Source organism: Sinocyclocheilus grahami, unplaced genomic scaffold (assembly GCF_001515645.1).
Source record: "Sinocyclocheilus grahami isolate Dianchi unplaced genomic scaffold, SAMN03320097.WGS_v1.1 scaffold1943.1, whole genome shotgun sequence".
Taxonomy (NCBI): Eukaryota; Metazoa; Chordata; class Actinopteri; order Cypriniformes; family Cyprinidae; genus Sinocyclocheilus; species Sinocyclocheilus grahami.
Window position 1 is genome coordinate 161,163 of NW_015507122.1, and position 18,806 is coordinate 179,968.

General features: G+C 38.9%; 1 protein-coding gene and 1 pseudogene across 1 annotated transcript in view; both read right to left on the reverse strand.

The window, feature by feature from the left end:
- Positions 1–9,710, reverse strand: part of LOC107573438 (centromere-associated protein E-like) — a 32,502-nt gene extending 22,792 nt beyond the window's left edge. Inside the window, exons 1-19 of the mRNA XM_016259873.1 lie at positions 9,605–9,710; positions 8,229–8,335; positions 8,066–8,155; positions 6,387–6,505; positions 5,576–5,695; positions 5,427–5,508; positions 5,282–5,349; positions 5,118–5,192; positions 4,971–5,022; positions 3,943–4,030; positions 3,715–3,844; positions 3,515–3,634; positions 3,144–3,296; positions 2,919–3,066; positions 2,697–2,790; positions 791–1,136; positions 636–692; positions 213–401; positions 4–78 (exon numbers count right to left, since the gene is read on the reverse strand). Of these exons, the coding sequence (XP_016115359.1) occupies positions 4–78; positions 213–401; positions 636–692; positions 791–1,136; positions 2,697–2,790; positions 2,919–3,066; positions 3,144–3,296; positions 3,515–3,634; positions 3,715–3,844; positions 3,943–4,030; positions 4,971–5,022; positions 5,118–5,192; positions 5,282–5,349; positions 5,427–5,508; positions 5,576–5,695; positions 6,387–6,505; positions 8,066–8,155; positions 8,229–8,335; positions 9,605–9,660 (2,169 nt within the window). The 5' untranslated portion in view covers positions 9,661–9,710. The remainder of the gene's footprint in view (positions 1–3; positions 79–212; positions 402–635; positions 693–790; positions 1,137–2,696; positions 2,791–2,918; positions 3,067–3,143; positions 3,297–3,514; positions 3,635–3,714; positions 3,845–3,942; positions 4,031–4,970; positions 5,023–5,117; positions 5,193–5,281; positions 5,350–5,426; positions 5,509–5,575; positions 5,696–6,386; positions 6,506–8,065; positions 8,156–8,228; positions 8,336–9,604) is intronic.
- A 2,636-nt stretch (positions 9,711–12,346) lies between these two features.
- Positions 12,347–18,486, reverse strand: LOC107573439 (rhodopsin kinase-like; annotated as a pseudogene).
- Positions 18,487–18,806: the final 320 nt, after the last annotated feature.

The window sequence follows — 18,806 nt, forward strand, 5'->3', positions numbered from 1 at the left end:
GACCTGCAGCTTTTGGATCATGTCTTCTGACTGTTTTAACTCCTGCTGCAGTTTGGAGTTTTCAGACTCCAACTCTCTCTGTGTGGAGAGAAATTAAAACAGCTTATTATGAGCTGTCAGACACGGATTATCAGTGGAAGCAAGAAAACAAGTAAATAATAGTCTTGCATGTGTTAAACTGCACTTTGCACACACGATAAAGCTCTGGTCACCTCATACTCTCTCTTGCTCTCCTGCTCCAGTTTCTCAAACTCATCTGCATCTTTCCTCTCGTCGATGTCCTTCTGCAGAGCGTCTTTATCTTTCTGAAGCGAGTCTTTCTCTGCCTTCAGACTCTCCAGATCTTCGTTTACCAGCTGCAGCGAGTGTTTGATCAGGTCTCGCTCGGCAATGATGGCATCCTTTACAAAATAATTTAAAAATGGCGTTCAAAATAGGGTTGCAAAGGGGTGGAAAATTTCTTGTCAGTTTCCGGAAACTTTCCAAAAATCCCTGGAATATTCCAAAAAAATCCTGGAATGTTTCCGAAATTTACTGGAAATGTTCCACCTTTTTGCAACCCTAATTCAAAACCCATTATACTACTGTAACGTGAAGCACAGGCCAAAGAAAAATAAAGGATGTCGTTTACTCACTTTCTCAAATACGACAGTCTCACAGAGCTGAATGGTCTCTTCCAGATCTTTTCTCAGCTGAACACACAACACAATTTTTAATCAACAACTTTTAAAACCCCATCAATGCCCATGGTTTAAAATCCACCTCAAACATAAGGCAGGAGTTGTTGTACCTGTTCACACATCTCACAGCACAGGAGAGCTTCTGAAGGTTTCTCCAGCTCTGCCAGCTTCAGTTCCAGTGAGGAGCTTTTCTCCTCAGCTTTCTGTCTCTCCTGAACCTCCGTCTGTAGTCGACTCTGCAGCGCCTCCAGCTCAGACACGGTCTTCTCCTCCTCCTCCTCTGATGGTGCAGCTTGAGCTTCCAGCTTCTTCTGCAGTTCAGAGATCTCCAGCTGGAGTTCAACGCTCATCTCCTCTGCTCTCCGTTTGCTCTGAGTCTCTGCCTCCAGCTGACGCTCTAGAGACGACACCTTCAACATCAGCTCGCTCGCTCGGGGAGAATCTAGGAAATGACTCCTGAACAGAGAGGGGAGAAAAACAACAGAAACATGAATTTGTGAGCAATGCTGTGAAATGGACATGATCGCGGACGCCATCTCTTCGTCGCATCTATAAGAAGTTATGAGTTAATGTCGTATGATTTCCGTGATGCAGAGGGAATCCCGGTGCAGTCGTGAACATGGAATTTACAGAATAACGACAATATCACGTAAAACACACAATCTGATGGATGGATAAATCAAAAGTAGATATGATGTGTCTGTGAATATTACAGCACAAAGAGACTGCTATATGAATAATCTGCATGTCTCTGAGTGGCGGTGTTTTATCTACTACACACTGAAGTATGCATGACGCTAACGGTGTTTTCAGCGTCTACATAAACATGCTTAAACTTAAACATTCCCTAATTTTATTTGAGAAAAAACATCGTCAAATACACAGGTCTGCTACAACCTGTCAAAATAAAAGTTTGATTTAACTTGAAATTATGACAGAAATATTAGCATTGTACAATGTACTTCAAAGTTATAACAACAACAACAATATTCTTTATAATAATGAATTTATTTAAACATTATTCAAGGAATATCATGTTTGTCCATGTTTTAGCTTGGTATACCTCTGTTGAGCAGCCCTTTGCCAAAAATAAAAGGAATTGTTACATTTTCATTCATTTGGTAACATTTTAAAATATTAAAGTGTAATATAGATATACATAAGATGTATAACTTTATTAAAAAATTTTTTTTTTTTTTTTTAATGAAATGTATTTTGTTCAGAAAGGAGGCTTCAATGCTTTCATTAAAAGGGTTTCAAGTTTGTTGTAATAAATGATTTGTTCACTCAAATAACTTGTTCTTATTCTTTTAAGAGTCATTGTTACTGATAATATCAGTATTTGTTACATTGTTAGGAAGTAATATTTTGCTCGATGCGCCCTCTTGTGGCCTCAGGAGAAAAGCCAAAAGCTTTTTTACACCCTAACTGAAATTATGCATTTTAAAATGTTAATATTGATAAAATAAGTACAAAATTTGAATTTCGTTTTTCAGCCATTTTGACAGCCCTATTATGTGATTTTTTAAAATTTTATTTAATAAGTAAGAATTAAGAGACTTACGTTTTAGACACCATATTGACCGTTTTCCTCTATTTTGCCAACAAAAATAATTCCAAACACAGGAACAGCACTGTTTCGCGTCTCTGAGCAACATGACGGCGTTTCGTTCCTGAATTATTCAGTTCAATCGCAATGACTCACTTACTAAAAGTGACTTGCTGCCACCTACTGGCGGTTTTGATTTCACATTTAAAGTATCTTTTTATTTAAATAATTTCAAATATCAGTATTCAACGTTTTTTGTTTAATATATCAATATCATTTATGCATTTGTAATTGCAGGTTAAATGCACTCTTGTCCTGCATTAAACTGTGTAAATACATCTAAATGCCACTTCAGACGCAGTTTCTGCGTTTCTTCTGCGTTATCCAATTCACTGATTAACTGATCCTCGAGATCGGCTCAGGACATCCCTAGTAAAAGCGGTTCTAAGACAGTAGTGAGACCTCACCCTTCAGAGGAGCAGCGGACAGCGATGCTGCTCATCTCCATGTCGGGTTCGTCCAGAGCAGTGAAGTCAAACCGACTGTCAAACTCATCCATATCTGGACACAAAACATTACATTACATTTACCTGGTGTAACACTGACCCTGTTTACAGGCTTGTTTTCACAGCTAATGCAGTATAATTTCCATGTAAAGCTAATTGTCTCCAATGATAAGACAGTCATACCCTCTCCCTCTTCAGGCAGAGAACAATCAGCTCTTCTCTTTTTGACGTACGGCTCTGCAAAGCTCATGTCCGTCGAGGCGAGATCTTCATTCACGAGATGAGCAGATCTCAGAAGTTTCCCTCCCCACGTCACTCTCCTCTTGGGAACCTTCACATTTAAACGCAACGATCAGATCTTCACCAGCACCGAGGTTTACGGTTGTTAAATCTAGTGAAAGCGTTCACCTTAGGGACTAGGGCGACGTTTGAGGCAGTAACGAGTAGCTTGGTTAAGTTCTTGATCCTGTCCTCCTGCTCTCTCTGGAGCTGGTCTTTCTCCTGCAGAATCTGACACAGGGACTCTCGCTCGGTCGCAGTAGTTTGTGTGACTGAGGAAACCTGGGTAACGAGACGGAAAACAATCGAGTCAGAAGATGATGGGTCGTGTTAATACTGGACGAGAACTAGGGCTGTCACTGACCATTATTCTGGTAATCGAGTAATCGGTTGATTAACTGAATTATAGCCTTTAAAATGCATATATACTGATATTCTCGTTTTTAAAATGGAGTACTCGAACTGAATCGTGACAGCCCTGAAGTGAACCACATCCTCACCTCCTGCAGACGTCGTTTGAGATCGACGATCTCATTGCGGTACCTTCTCAAGAGAGCCCCTTCATCAGAGACCTCCGTGACGTGAGGGTCGTTCTTCATGCGCTTCGCAGCACTAGCGAACTTTAACCACAGTAAAAACACCAATTCAACACATCTACCCATATCGCTCCAGATCGGTAACGAAGGGTCTTCTCTCGTACCTGTAAAGTGCTGACGGTCTCGTCGACAGTGGCTGGGGTGATGGTGCAAATAATGACAGTCTTGGCATTGCCACCCAAAGAGTTCTGAAGGATTCGGGTGAGTTTACTGTCTCTGTAATTCAAGAAGCCCCTTTCGGATCGAACAGAAACAACACGTTTGCTACAGTTAGAGCAAAAACTGATTCAGTGACGGTAAAACTTCCTACTGCAAGTCATGAAATAACTCACTTCTGACTCTCATCAGATAATTTCTTAATGACTTGACCCAGTGTGAACAAACTGCGGTTTATGTTGCACCCTTCTTTAAAGCGGGCTCCTGCAAGAGAGGAACAAGAGAGGTTCAAACACCAAAAAGATAAAAGCACCTCTGTCATTCTAGACTGTAAGTACCAGCTACTTGCTATGAAAGAATTCTAGATTTTATGCTTAGAAAAAAAATAAACATTCAGATATTTTAAACCTTATCTGTTAAGGTTTATATATTTTTTCTTCATTATTATAAAGTATAATTTTTTGCAATAATGCTTACAGCAATCAAATCAATTTCACTGTCTAAATGAATTTTTGCACTTTGGATGTTTTATTGTCTCATTCCATTTTTGTGTGTTTGTTCACTATTGTGAGTAATATACAGATTTAACTGAACACATAAAAAAATTGGTCTGTCAAAGTGACTTTTTTTTTTTAATGACCACAGACTCATCGAATCAAGTTTTAAACCACTCAGAGTGAGGAAACCATTTTTAAATGTGACCCTGGAGCACAAACCAGTCATAAGGGTTTTTTGTATGCATCATCTGAAAGCTGAATAAATAAGCTTTCCATTGATGTATGGTTTGTTAGGATCGGACAATATCTGAAAATCTGGAATCTGAGGGTGCAAAAAAATCTAAATATTGAGAAAATCATCTTTAAAGTTGTTCAAATGAAGTTCTTAGCAATGCATATTACTAATCAAACATTAAGTTTTGATATATTTACGGTAAAACATTTACAAAATATCTTCATGGAACATGATCTTTACTTAATATCCTAATGATTTTTGTCATAAAAGAGAAATGTATAATTGTGATCCATACAATGTATTGTTGGCTATTGCTACAAATATCCCCCAGCGACTTAACACTGCTTTTGTGCTGCAGGGTCATATATAATAAATAAATTAACTAATTAAATAGTAAAAAAAAAACTCAAAAGCTTAAGTAAATTAAACAAGCAACAGGCTAAAATAATGAATAGCAGTAACAAAACATTACCCTCTGCTCCCGTTTGACTCGCCCTCTCAGCACCAGCGAGATCCACCAAGTTCTACAGGAACAGGAAACAAACAACTGCTGCTTATCTGAACTAAATGGCATTGGTGAATGAAATCACAGACAGTTCCTGGTTTGTCTTGAGCTCACCAGGTGGGACACTATGATGGCTCCATCAGCGTTTTCACCAGACGCCGGGTCACTTCTCTCACGGCTCTCCAAGATCTGACACGGACACAATAAACGAGACGCTTCAGAGAACAACCTTAAATCAGACAGCAAACACACTTCAGTTCATCACGCGCGCTTCTTACCATGCGAAAGATGGTGTGGGAGCGGCTGCTACGCTGGTTCATTTTTGTTTTTCCATAATGTCGGTTTTCTGTATGAATAAAGTGATGAGCAAACAAGTATGACAGAATTAAGGGTGAGTGAGTGACGCAATCAGTGCAGCTTTACTTTCTCCTTTGGTGATCCAGGACAGGGCTTGCTCCGGAGACGTCACCAGCTCCTCCGTCAGATCAGCCACGTACACGTTTTTCTGTGGACACATTCAGCACTGAAACTCATATTCGCAGCGCGAGTACAATAAAAGACAAACAACTTACGTAGTTTCCTTCACGAATTTCCAGAGGTTTCCTTTTCCAGCTTTCGCAGAGCAAATCTGTGACCGTTTCGTTGTAGATTTCCATGTAGCTCACACGCAGGAGAAACTCTTTCTTTGGACACTAGATAGACGCAAAGAAATAAAACTATGGTTTCTTTCGCTGATATAGAACGAAAAAGATTGATTAACTAGAGTAATAGTTCACTCAATGTAACTTTGCAACATTTTCATTTTCAGGTGAACGATTCCTTTAATCATTTGTGAGAAGACGGAAATGTGACCCTGGAGCACAAACCCAGTCATAAGGGTCAATTTCTCAAAATTGAGATGTATACATCATCTGAAAGCTGAATAAATAAGCTTTAATGTATGGTTTGTTAGGATCGAACAATATTTGAAAATCTGGAATCTGAGGGTGCAAAAGAAAATCGAAATATTGAGAAAATCATCTTTAAAGTTTTTCACATGAAGTTCTTAGCAATGCATATTATTAATCAAAAAGTAGGTTTTGATATATTTACGGTAGGAGATTTACAAATTATCTTCATGGAACATGATCTTTACTTAATATCCTAATGATTTTTGGCATAAAAGAGAAATGTATAATTGTGACCCATACAATGTATTGTTGGCTATTGCTACAAATATCCCCCAGCGACTTAACACTGCTTTTGTGCTGCAGGGTCACAGATAAGCAGTTATTCACTGTAAAGTGGTTCCTCTGGAGGAAGATCTCAGATCTGAACTGTTGCACCATAGCAGTGAAGACGTTTTGTCTCGAGTTGACGCCAGGAAGATTCACAAACGCTTACATTTTTAATGGTTTTGAAGACGTCAGCCATGGCGAGAGGAATCACTCCAGCGTTACGCTCACTTCCCATCATGGTGAAGGTCTTTCCGGAAGATGTCTGTCCGTAGGCAAATATCGTGCCTGGAAATAGGAGATTATGAATTAGGAATCAATAGTGAGTGACCGAGCAAATTGCTTTCCTTCTGTTTTAAATAGCTTGTAAAAGCGCCGTGCGCATTTTACTTTCACTTTCAAATTAGCAGCAATTTGGCGCCAATTGCTTGAATTCAATTCAAACAACAAAATACAACATAGAACTTTTATTAAGAAAATGAATAAAAATACACCATGCTATATGCCCAATATAAAATAACAAATAACCTGCACAAAGTTTAGGTATACAAAACTGAAGATCAGTAAACACTGTGGAACCAAATAAGAAACGTACGTTTATTAGCAAAAAGAATAAGAAAGCTGGGAGACACGGCATACTTGATGTAATAAAAAAAAAATTACAGTTTAAATTAAAAATAAATTAAAAAATCAGCAAACACTGTGAAACCAAATAAATAAACGAATGTTTAAAAAAAAACTTCCAGTATCACCTTAGATAAATGGCAGAAGTCAAAATCATTACAAGCACCGACAGCGAGAGACCGTTTAGTGCTGCAGCGCACGTCTTCGATGAGAAGAGGATGGGGTGATTGTTGCTGGTTACTGTATGATGATTGAAATCACGAAATGGTCTTAAACAGTTCGTAAATAAACTGTAGAACGTTATGTTTTCTAATACACGCGCGCATTGCATGTATTCTGACAGCGCTGCACGAACCCGCAGCAGATCTGCTTGTTAACCAGCGTTCAAAGTCCAAAGCGCGAGGAAAATCTGCGCCGATAAAGTCGTTAGTTGCTCAGTCACATTTTTATGAATTTTTTACAAGGCATGTGACAACGCGATATGTGCGACGTATTCGTCAACAAAAAGCAGCATTGAGGTCTTCCTGCGCATTTCCGCCAAAACAAAAGTTGAGAAAAAGCAAGAACTCCAACATTCATAAATGTTAGTATTGTAATTTTACTGTTGTTCTGTAAAGTAAAATAAAATAAAAAGACAATAATAATGATAATTACAACAGCTAAGTTAATACATGTATAATAACATACAGTGTTCAAATTGGGATCCGTGATATTTTCTAATGTTTTAAAAGAAGTCTCTTCTGCTCAGCAAGGCTGCTTTTAATTTTACAGTAAAAATACACGCCTGGTTCAAGGGGGGTCTGATCGGCAAAAAATATTATTTTAGTAACTTATTAATTTTAAGTTAAATTGTGCTTTGTTGGTATAATGTCTGCTAGAATGTAAAACAATTTTTAGTGTTACATTTTTAAATTGTTGTTTTGTAATTGATTTTTTCTTTGAAAAACAAGACAAAACAGTAAAAAGCACATTTTGGCTATTTAATTTTTGCAATGGTGAAAAAAATGGTCAAAATACATGAAAAACCGTGTTCGGTATCCGGCCCAGTGTTTCATTTTTTTTGGCTTCAGCCAAGAATTTTCATTTCGGTGCATCTCTACCGTCTACCGCAGCAACCCTAGTATGTACTGCAGCACGTGCGGTTGTGTTGACTGATATTACACCAAGCATGCCTTTCAAACACCTGTTGGAATATATTGCAATTGCTCTGATCTCTGGACTCACCGTTGTAGCCTTCAACGGCAGACACGACCAGCGGCTTTGCGATGTCCTGGTAGAGCTGAGTGGTGGTCTCTCCAGCGCTGAACACGCGGTCTGAAACACACGAAGCTCAGAACATGAAGCGCTGCACTAGCGCTGAGTGAAGATCAGCTGGAGCTCGACTCACCGAAGCTGAAGCTCTTGGTTTGAGCTCCGTCATCATCCAGCTGATGGATGGCCTGTTTGTCGGCTCTCCAGAAGAGCTGCACTGGCTCTGAACTCTCAGACTCCTCTCTGAAATCATCAGATCATCATTACTGCTGGGTCTGAGAACCAGCCTTGAAGGGATAGTTCACCCAAAAATGAAAATTCTGTCATTAGTTACTCATCCTAATGTCGTTCCAACCCTGTAAGAGCTTCGTTCATCTTCAGAACACAAATTAAGATATTTCTGATGAAACCAGCATCCAGCATCCGACAAGCATCCTAACACCATCAAGGACATCGTTAAAATAGTCCATGTGTCCACTAAAATAACGACTTTGATACTCTCTAAAATGGCGCTATAGTGTGTCGTTATTTTAGTTTTCTTTGTGCACAAAGTATTCTCGTAGCTTCGTTTAATTACAGTTGAACCCCTGATGTCACATGGACTATTTTAACGATGTCCTTGATGGTGTTAGGATGCTTGTCGGATGCTGGATGCTGATTTCATCAGAAATATCTTAATTTGTGTTCTGAAGATGAACGAAGCTCTTACAGGGTTGGAACGACATTAGGATGAGTAACTAATGACAGAATTTTCATTTTTGGGTGAACTATCCCTTCAAGGCTGGTTCTCGCTGACTCTTAACTTTTATAAAGAATATCTCTTTGGATTTGAGACTTTAGTCTTTGCAACTTCAGGGATCTTATCTATGCACAATCAGCTTGTAACACTCCAAAGAGAAAGAACAACTTGAAATCGCATCATATGACCCCTTTAATTAAATTCCATTCATTCTATTGGGGTTAATACTGGTATTTTAACCGATAAAAACTTGAACTTTTTTTTAATATATATATAGATATAAAAACACACACTTGGTGTGCTTCATGTGTAACTGTACATTTTAAAGAATTCCTCGTTTTTTGTTTTTTTTACTTAATCAAAAAGAGCTAATAACATGGTAAAAAAAATTATAAAGATTAAAATAATAAATGAGCTCGACGGTAACTAACAGAATTCGTCAAACCTGGTAAACCAACTCAATATAAAGGATATTATTACTGACTAATACAGTATTGAACATATCACGGTTTCTAAAATATTTACAAAAACAGCCTTTTGTGTTGATTTAAGATGACAATAATTCTTCATGTCTCCTTTGGAAGAATCCGTCAGGTTTAACTGGCCTCCTCAAACTAAGCGCATTTAGTTTTTAGGACAGGTTTACTTCAGAAACAATCTTCTGTAACGCTAGCAAGTTAGCTTAAGATGGTGTCGTCAGAATCACTCGACTAATAACTCTGTTAACTTATATTAGATTTCCCTCCTCTCTGTAAAGATGCAGCGTTTCTTACCGTTTGATGAGCGGTCTGACCCTGACGCACACTCTAACGGCGGACTCCTCCGCCATCTTCTCTCCGCTAACCGCCGGACTGACTGACTGCGCGCTCGGCGAGATTTAAAATTTCAACCGACTTTTCATTGGACGGCGCAGATCAACGGTCGCCCTGATTGGTCCCTGTTGAAAACAACTAAAGCGGCCATAGGATTGTAAACGAGAACTCATTTGAATATGCATGTGCGTGGATGACGCCTCATGAATATTACGTTTTCGGCGAAAGTTGCGTCACGGTTTGTAATTCTACACAATTTATTAATTATGGTTGACTTTTTCCGTTTTAGTTGTTTCTTGGTTTTTACGTTGTAATTGTAAACAATTAACTACGTTTGATTTCCCCCCCCATGTTTCCTTTTTTGCTGTTTCGTGTTTCAGAATGGGGTTTTTTTTATAACACATTTTAAATATAGTATTTTTGCTATTGTTTGATATTTAAAACACGTTAATCTTGTCAACAAGGTTTCCATTGTGACAACATGCCCCGGTTAAATTAACAGTATTTCTGGGGATTTTTCAAGTTCAATAGCGTTTTTATTTAAGACTCTAAGGGTTGTGTCTATACAGAAACTGACTTTTTTTTAATAACAACAAAAAAGACAAATATGCACTGGAGTAAAATGTGTGACAACTAGCCCCGGGCTGCCTCATAATGGACTAAACTCCAATATGACAACAATCCTGGCTTTAAATCAGCAAAAAATAACTTTTTTCTTTATTTTTCTCAAAACACGCAGACACCCAGAGCTGAGGTGTATTTATGGCAAAACATTTATTTGAAATCATAATTGTGACAGCTCTCACATGATTCAAAAGGATGATTTGATAACCAATGCAACCTAAAGACATTTACAGCTTTTCACATGAATACAAATTGGGATTCCCAAAAGTAGAGCTACTGGTATCTCTGCTAGGGCACTTAGAAGGAAAGCAAGTCATGCACAGAAGCGTCTTTGTGTTTATGGCAACAATGGCAGGACTAGTCAACAGCACCTAACTACCCTCTAACTAACCCGTTAACCCGTGCTGTGCACCCCCTCAGACAGGCTCATCAAACACAACCAATCAAGGCATTCATTAAAGCAATTCAAATAACTCACTAAGACCAAAGACAAAAACACTGAGCTCAGGATGAAAAGAGCTCGAGACCAGTTCAATAAAAACGAGAAATGCACTGAATTATTCATTCAGACGGTGTAGAAATCAATCAACATTAAACTGATCATAAACAACAGATATACACAGACATCTGTCCAATCTGACATTCACTCGGATCAGAGAACAATGTCATTATTACTCAGATAATCGCATCTCATTTCTTTATTAACCCTTGCGCTGCTGAAAATCCTGCACCTGATTTAGTGTTCCTGTCAAAAACGAGCAGCCTTTTTATTATTCTTATAAATCTCTCATTGTGCTGTATTATTATCACCAAATCTGGGATTCAATCTGTTTGTCGACTTGTTTTCTGTCAATTAGCATCAAAGTCAATATTTGCTTTTGGAGCTGATTGATCGTAAGACTCGTTGATCTGAACTTATGCACCTTTTTTGAGTTATAAAGCATTATTTGTGAATAATTTTGTCAATATTTACACAAATATATTTAATCAAAAACTGATGTTCAAAGCTCTAATAATACAGCATAACACAAGATTTATAAGCAGATTTTTTTGTAGGCCGGTCATTTTCGACCAGAAGCAACCGTGTGTGAGTAAACTCAACGTTTTAATACAATGCGATAACATTTTTTGGGTAAATAACCCAAACACAACATGAGAACACTGCAAAAAAAAAGGCTCATCTTACTTAGTATTTTCTCTTGTTTCTAATCAAAATATCTAAAAGTTCTTAAATTAAGACGCATGTACTAGAGAAGCAAAATGACGTAAGATATTCAATCTTGTTTCCAATCTTGTGAATTGTGCTTAAAACAAGTCAAATGCTCTAAAAGTAGGTAAAGAGAAATACTCTTGTTTTACTTTCCCCACCGGCAGATCATTTTATTTATTATAAGCAAAATGCACTTAATTTAGTTTCCCCCATACAAACAAGACTAAATATCTTACGTCATTTTGCTTCTCTAGTACATGCGTCTTAATTTAAGAATTTGTAAATACTTAAACCAAAAATACTAAGCAAGATAAACCTTTTTTTTTTTTGCAGTGCATTAATTTTACTTACAGTTATTACTGACTGAGCTTTATGGATGTCCAAAGAAAGACTGCAAAGCATTTGGCTCTTTATTCTTTCCTTATACTTAGATATTCTCATTCGGTTCTGTTTAAAAGCCTAAATGCTAAACGTGCTTGAACAGAACGGTGCTTGAACTCAGTTTACTGCTCAATAAACTCAATAATCACTCATATAAATACTCAAGAGCAGTGCACCCTTCACCCTGAGCTTTTAGAATAATTTGTGTCCCTGCAGCACAAAAGCAGTGTTGAGTCGCTGGGGGATATTTGTAGCAATAGCCAACAATACATTGTATGGGTCACAATTATACATTTCTCTTTTATGCCAAAAATCATTAGGATATTAAGTAAAGATCATGTTCCATGAAGATATTTTGTATGTTTCCTACCGTAAATATATCAAAACTTAATGTTTGATTAGTAATATGCATTGCTAAGAACTTCATTTGGACAACTTTAAAGATGATTTTCTCAATATTTAGATTTTTTTGCACCCTCAGATTCCAGATTTTCAAATATTGTCAGATCCTAACAAACCATACATCAATGGAGAGCTTATTTATTCAGCTTTCAGATCATGTATACATCTAAATTTCAAGAAATGGACCCTTAAGACTGGTTTTGTGCTCCAGGGTCACAGCTGAAGCTGGAGTGCTCTATCTGAGGGTTCGGTGCTGCTGTGGTTATGAGATGCTGCAGGTGGAGGATTTGGGCGGCGGCTCCAGGATGGATTCTCTGCGCAGGTCGTTGGGCACCGTGCCGTTTGGACCCCACACGTTCAGCTCGCCGTAGATGCCCGTCTCGATCATCTCCTCCTGCCAGGGGATGGGGATGTTTCCCGACGCAAACTCATCGCAGAACGTCTTGTCATCGTCCTCCAGACAGACCCCCTTCACCGTGGAGAAAGCGCCCACGTCGTCCAGATTCTTGGCGTAGACCGTCTTAGAATCCGGTACGAAAGGAGGCGGCAGAATTCCTGTATACAGGGCATCAGTGTGGCGTTAGTGCACTCAGAAGACAAGATCTGATGGATCTGCACTAGTGTCCGGTAAGGTTTTTCCTCTGCATTTATATGATCAAAAATACAGTAAAAATTTTGAAAATTATTACAATTTAAGCTAGCTGTTTTCTATGTGAATATCTGTTAAAATGTAATTTATTTCTGTGATCACAGCTGCATTTATTTGATCAAATATACAGTAAAAATTGTGAATATTTTTACTATTTAAAATAACTGTTTTCTATGTGAATATCTGTTCAACTGTAATTTATTTCTGTGATCACAGCTGCATTTATGCATTCTGATATGCTGATTTGCTGCTCAAGAAACATTTATTATTATTATCAATGTTGAAAACAGTCGTGCTGCACAATATTTTTGTGGAAACTCTGATCATTTTCATTCAAAATTTTGGGAAATGTAAGAATTCTTTTTATTCGTTAATGCTTTTATTTATCAAGGACGCATTGAATTGATCAAAAGTGACATTTCTAATGTTCCAAAAGATTTTGATTTCAAATAAATGCTGTTTATTTTCTGTTCATCTGTGAATCCTGACAAATAAAATGCATCACGGTTTTCACAAAAATATTGTGCAGCACGACTGTTTTCAACATTGATAATAATCAGAAATGTTTCTCGAGCAGCAGATCAGCATATTATACTGATTTCTGAAGATCATGTGACGCTGAAGACTGGAGGAATGATGCTGAAAATACAGCTTTGATCACATAAATAAATTACAGTTTAATAGATATTCACATAGAAACAGCTATTTTAAATTTCAATAATATTTTAAAATTTTTACTGTATTTTTATCAAATAAACGCAGCTTTGATCACAGGAACAAATTACAGTTGAACAGATATTCACATAGAAACAGCTGTTTTAAATTGCAATAATATTTTTTAATTTTTACTATATTTTTTATCAAATAAATGCAGCTTTGATCACAGGAAAAAAAAAAGTTTAACAGATATTCACATAGAAAACAGCTAGTTTAAATTGTAAAAATATTTCACAATTTTTACTGTATTTTTGATCAAATAAATGCAGCTTTGCTGAGCAGAAGAGATTCAAAACCATTTTTAAAAACCATACTGATTTCAAACGTTTGATGAGTAGGGTAAAGGTCTAATCATGCTTGTGTTTGCTCTAAACTCTCATCATCTTCACACCTGCGTCGAGTTTCCTCCAGTTGATTTCGCTGAAGAAGGGATGCGCGCGCAGCTCGTCACATGAGCCGCTCTTGAAGCCCAGTCTCTTGTCCACCTCTTTAGCCAGCAGAGCCTCACAGATGGACTTGGCTTTCTCACTGAAGGATTCTGGGTAGGTCACCGGGTCGTTCAGGATCCGCTTCTTCACCTCTTTATTCTCCACCTGAGGAGCAAACAATCACAATGACAGAGCCAAGAACAACAGCTGCAGATATAACAGTGTTTGTAAGCACAAAAACAGAGTACAAAACAAGCAAACAAATAAAACTGAAGAATTGTCATTAGAACAGCCATTGACTTCCATAGTATTTTCTTTCAATGGTATGGAAGGCCGTTTCCGCCACTGAATAAAAAAATAAATTAAATAAAAAAAATTCTCACAATTGCGTGATATAAAGTCCAGTTCTGAGGGGAAAAAGACTGATATGCTCTCAGACTTGCGAGTTTATATCTTTATGAGTTTATATCATTACAGAGAATTGCGAGTTTATATCATTACAAATGATGACGATCTTCTACTTTGTAAGTCGTTTTGGATAGAAGCGTCTGCTAAATGACTAAAAGTAAATGTAAATATCACAAAACTCTGACTTCATTTCTCAGAATTGCAAGTTTATATCACGCAATTCTGAGAAAAAAGTCTGAATTGTGAGATAAAAAGTCACAATTGCCTTTTCTATTTTTATTCAGTGGCAGAAACGGGCTTCCATACAATGGGAACCATCAACTATTTGGTTAAAAAATATCATTCTTTGTGAGTTTGATAGCTAAAAAAGAAACTCATACAGGTTTGAACCAACTTGAGGGTGAGTAAATATTGACAGGATTTTCATTTTTTGGGTAAACTATCCCTTTAATGCTAATTGACACATTTGACCAGTAGGTGGTGCCGTCACCAAACGATTAAACGATTACAGTACCATCAAATAAAAGTTAATTATTTTAGTAGATAGAATAGAAATAGAAGAGAGATTACATTCTTCCATTTGTTTCTATGGGCTGCACCAAAATAAGCATAATAACAAATCTAGCAGATGTAAATTAAAATGAATGAATAAAATGCTATGAATTAAATCCATGAATATTACTCTACTTCATCATCTGCAGGTTTACTATGGAGCTTCACGTGTAGTGTATGTTAGGAGGATCTGTTTGTATCTGCTTTTACAGAAGCGCCATCAAACGTCTCTTTATAGGGAGATCACATGGTGCTCGCAACGGCAAGCTCATGGGTTCGATTCCCAATGAATGCATTGCACACAGAAGACGTTTTCCATTGCATCGCGCTACTGTTCCATTGTTTTGTGCTTAGACGCCCGCCTGACTGTCTCTGCGTCTCGTGCATGACACACCATTCTAAAAATACTTCACTCGAGTTCAAATGAGTTATTTAGAACAAGGCCTTGCACTTTTCTCACTCCAAGCTAAAGCACGTTCTGCGTGAGTCGCTTTAAATAAAAGCATCTGTTGAATGCATGAATGTGATTCTACTAAAGATCCTCTGGAGATCTGTTGAAGATCACCTTCTCTCCTCGAGTCCTGAAGGGTCCTTTGGCGGCGATGAACTCGTACAGCGTGACCCCGAGAGTGAAGTAATCTACTGAGTAATCATATTCTTCACCCTTGAGCAGCTCCGGGGCCATGAACCCTGAAAACACACACACACACACACACACACACTCACTCACACACACACACACACACACACTCTCTCACACACACACACACACACACACACACACACACACACACACGATTCTCTTCTGGTGAAGATGCTCCAGTCCTTGAATGATCTGAGCAGCATAATAACACGCTCTGGCTTCAGAAAACCCTGGGTTATTCTCATCCACATTATAGACATGGTACCTGCAGAAGAATGACACAGACTCTTTAAAATACATACAGAAATTCACGAAACAATTAAACTAAACTAAAAAATAAAATTAAATATGAAACCAGCAATCACAGGCGAAGCAGGGCAATGAGCTCATCAAAAGTGCAGTGCATCACAGCCAAACAGGCCTACTGGGTCAAAGGTTACGAGGAAACTTTAAAGTTTAACATTAAACCAGTAGGTGGCGCTGTTACAAAGCTACTGAGCTCTGAGCTCAAGATCACAATGTAAAGAACAGGCGTGATGCAAGCAATCGCCCAGGTGATTTCACTGGGTTCAAAACACATGCTTTTGAATATCCAATATCTATGTATTTTAAGAACCTCAGTATACTAACACAGATGTTCTCTTTTATATATGTGAACCAAAGCACTAGTTGTCCTACTGTAGTTTATTTCATGCATTATGACACATGCAGGATGCATTTCCCAGTTTTCTGTTTCGCAACCGATGCATAACAGAAGAGCGACTGTTTCCAAACAGCACAATAATCTGTCAGTGAATGATGTCTTCATGCTTGTTACTATGAATGAGGTCTTTAATAATCTTTGGACTCACGATGGACAGCGTTCAACATTTACACAAGGACACACCAGCGTTCTTCCTGTCCAGGATTTCCACAACAAATCTGTTCCATAATTAAATGTGTTGGAGTTGCATTTCATAATGAGCTGAAGGCCAAAGCGCTAAAGCTTCACCGGCTCTAATGCTGCCGCTGGTCCACAGAGCTGCTCACTCATCTGACTGATGCTTACAGACGCTCAAACACGTGCACATCTGATCAATACTGATGAAGAATGAAGAGGAACATGATGCTCTGCTGCACTCAATGGCCTTTATCATCACTGGAGGCTTTCATCATTTATTCTGACGGAAATCAGTCAACAGTCCAAAACTGGTACAAGCACACTCTAATTTGGAATGTTTGGTCATTTCATAAGTTGTGATCTAAAACAGGATTGCTTTGTTGGAGTGAAGCGCTAGTAAAGCATATCACCCGCAGTAAAGCCTTCACCTTCATCATCAATGTCACGTCTGAGCTGCTTAATCGCACAAAACCAACATGTCAATCAGGATCCACATCCTGTTATCTAAGCGTTACCATTACTAGTCTTGCAATACATATCTATTGCCCTGGACATCGCCATAAAAAATGAGGAAATGGTGCCATTTGTGCCTTAAACCAAAACTGTTTGGTTTTGCTTTTACGAGCGACCACCGAGTTTAATTTATTGGGTTCAAAACACATGCTTTTAAATTTCCAATATCTCTGTGATTTATTTTATCAGTAAGGTTCTAAAGACCATCTGCACCAAATTTGGTGAAGATTGGATAAACGTTGTGGAAAGAGCAGCTCAAATGGTTTTGCTCTAACCGGCCAAAGACACTCAAAAAAATCATATTGACCCATTTCAGGCCCAAAGCACCAGAGCACCCTAAACCTATTTCAACCCCATTAACGTTACATTTCAATCATTTGAACAGACAACTAACTCTTCATTCAAACAGTAGTAAGTCCTTTGGACACCAATGGCAAGATCCTCATAACCAAACCTCAACCAAAGGCATCAAGCCACTTTCATACCTCATAGCCTTTCCTCTTCTTCAGCCTCTTCTTGTTGAGCTTCTTGCAGGCGTACAGCTTCCCCGTGGCCTTCATCTGACAGGCGGACACCTCTCCGAATCCACCCTTACCCAGAACACGGAAGTCCAGGAACCAGTCCTCGGCTACGGGCTGCATCTCCAGCCACTTCCACTGGAGGAACCGCTTAAAGTACATGGTCTCTAGATAGAAGGTGAAGGGAACCTCTTTGAGGAAGTTGAAAACGCTGGCCAGGATCTGCACAAACAGGTCATCCGCCACCTCCTCATGCCGCTCCTTCACCTTGGTGATGTCGTTCTCGGGTAAAAACGGGCAGAAGTGCTTGGCCGAAGGCTCCATGTAGCGCTGGAGGATTTTGGCGGCTTTCTGAGCTCGGTCTTTATCCTCGGCGGTGTCATACGCCTCGACGTCCTTCCAGAGGCGACAAGGGCCTTTATACTCATTGGTGGTTTCCAGAAACTCTTGAAACAGTCGCTTACCAATGGGTTGCTCCACGCAGATGCTCTTAAACTGCAGATCCAGAGTTTCTCTCAGACCTTCGCACACCGTGATGTGGGGCAGCTTGAGTTTGGCATGGTACTTCTTGTCTCGGTTGGCCGCCGGGTTAGCCGTGCCGTCGAAACTGCCACGGGCCGAGATGTACGCCGAGTTGGCCACCACCGTCGTCAGGCCGCCGATGTCCATGGCGAGGCGAGGGAACTGAACTGGGACTTTCGGAGTGAGAGCGAGACGAGATTGGCAGCTGAAGGGTCACAGCGAGAGCATTGGAGCTCAGCGCCGTGAGACTGGTCCTCACTGGAGAAGAAGTGTGGGATTAGATCATGAGATGCAGAGGAACGGACAGTGACCAATGGATCCAGCACGACGTCTTGAGTCTGATGGGAAAGTGAACAATAAGCCCTGCAACACACACACACTCAGACGGATCCACCTGACTCAACATCTTTCATAAGGCTTTATCCTCTAACTCCATAATACCTTCCTCAAGTTAACACCTCTCACTGATGGAGAAGCGAGAACATCACTCACCACAACGACACTCCAAACATCCTATAATTCAGAATTAATTCATCAAATGACTCAAGCACATATGTGACCCTGCAGCACAAAAGCAGTGTTGACTGGAAGCTAAAAAGTCTCTATATGAAGATTTTTTCATATCAAAGATTATGAACACAAACAATTCTCTTACTTCGCTTAAGGATTATATAGACATTAGATTTTTAGCATTTTAAGGTAACAAGTAGGGTGTT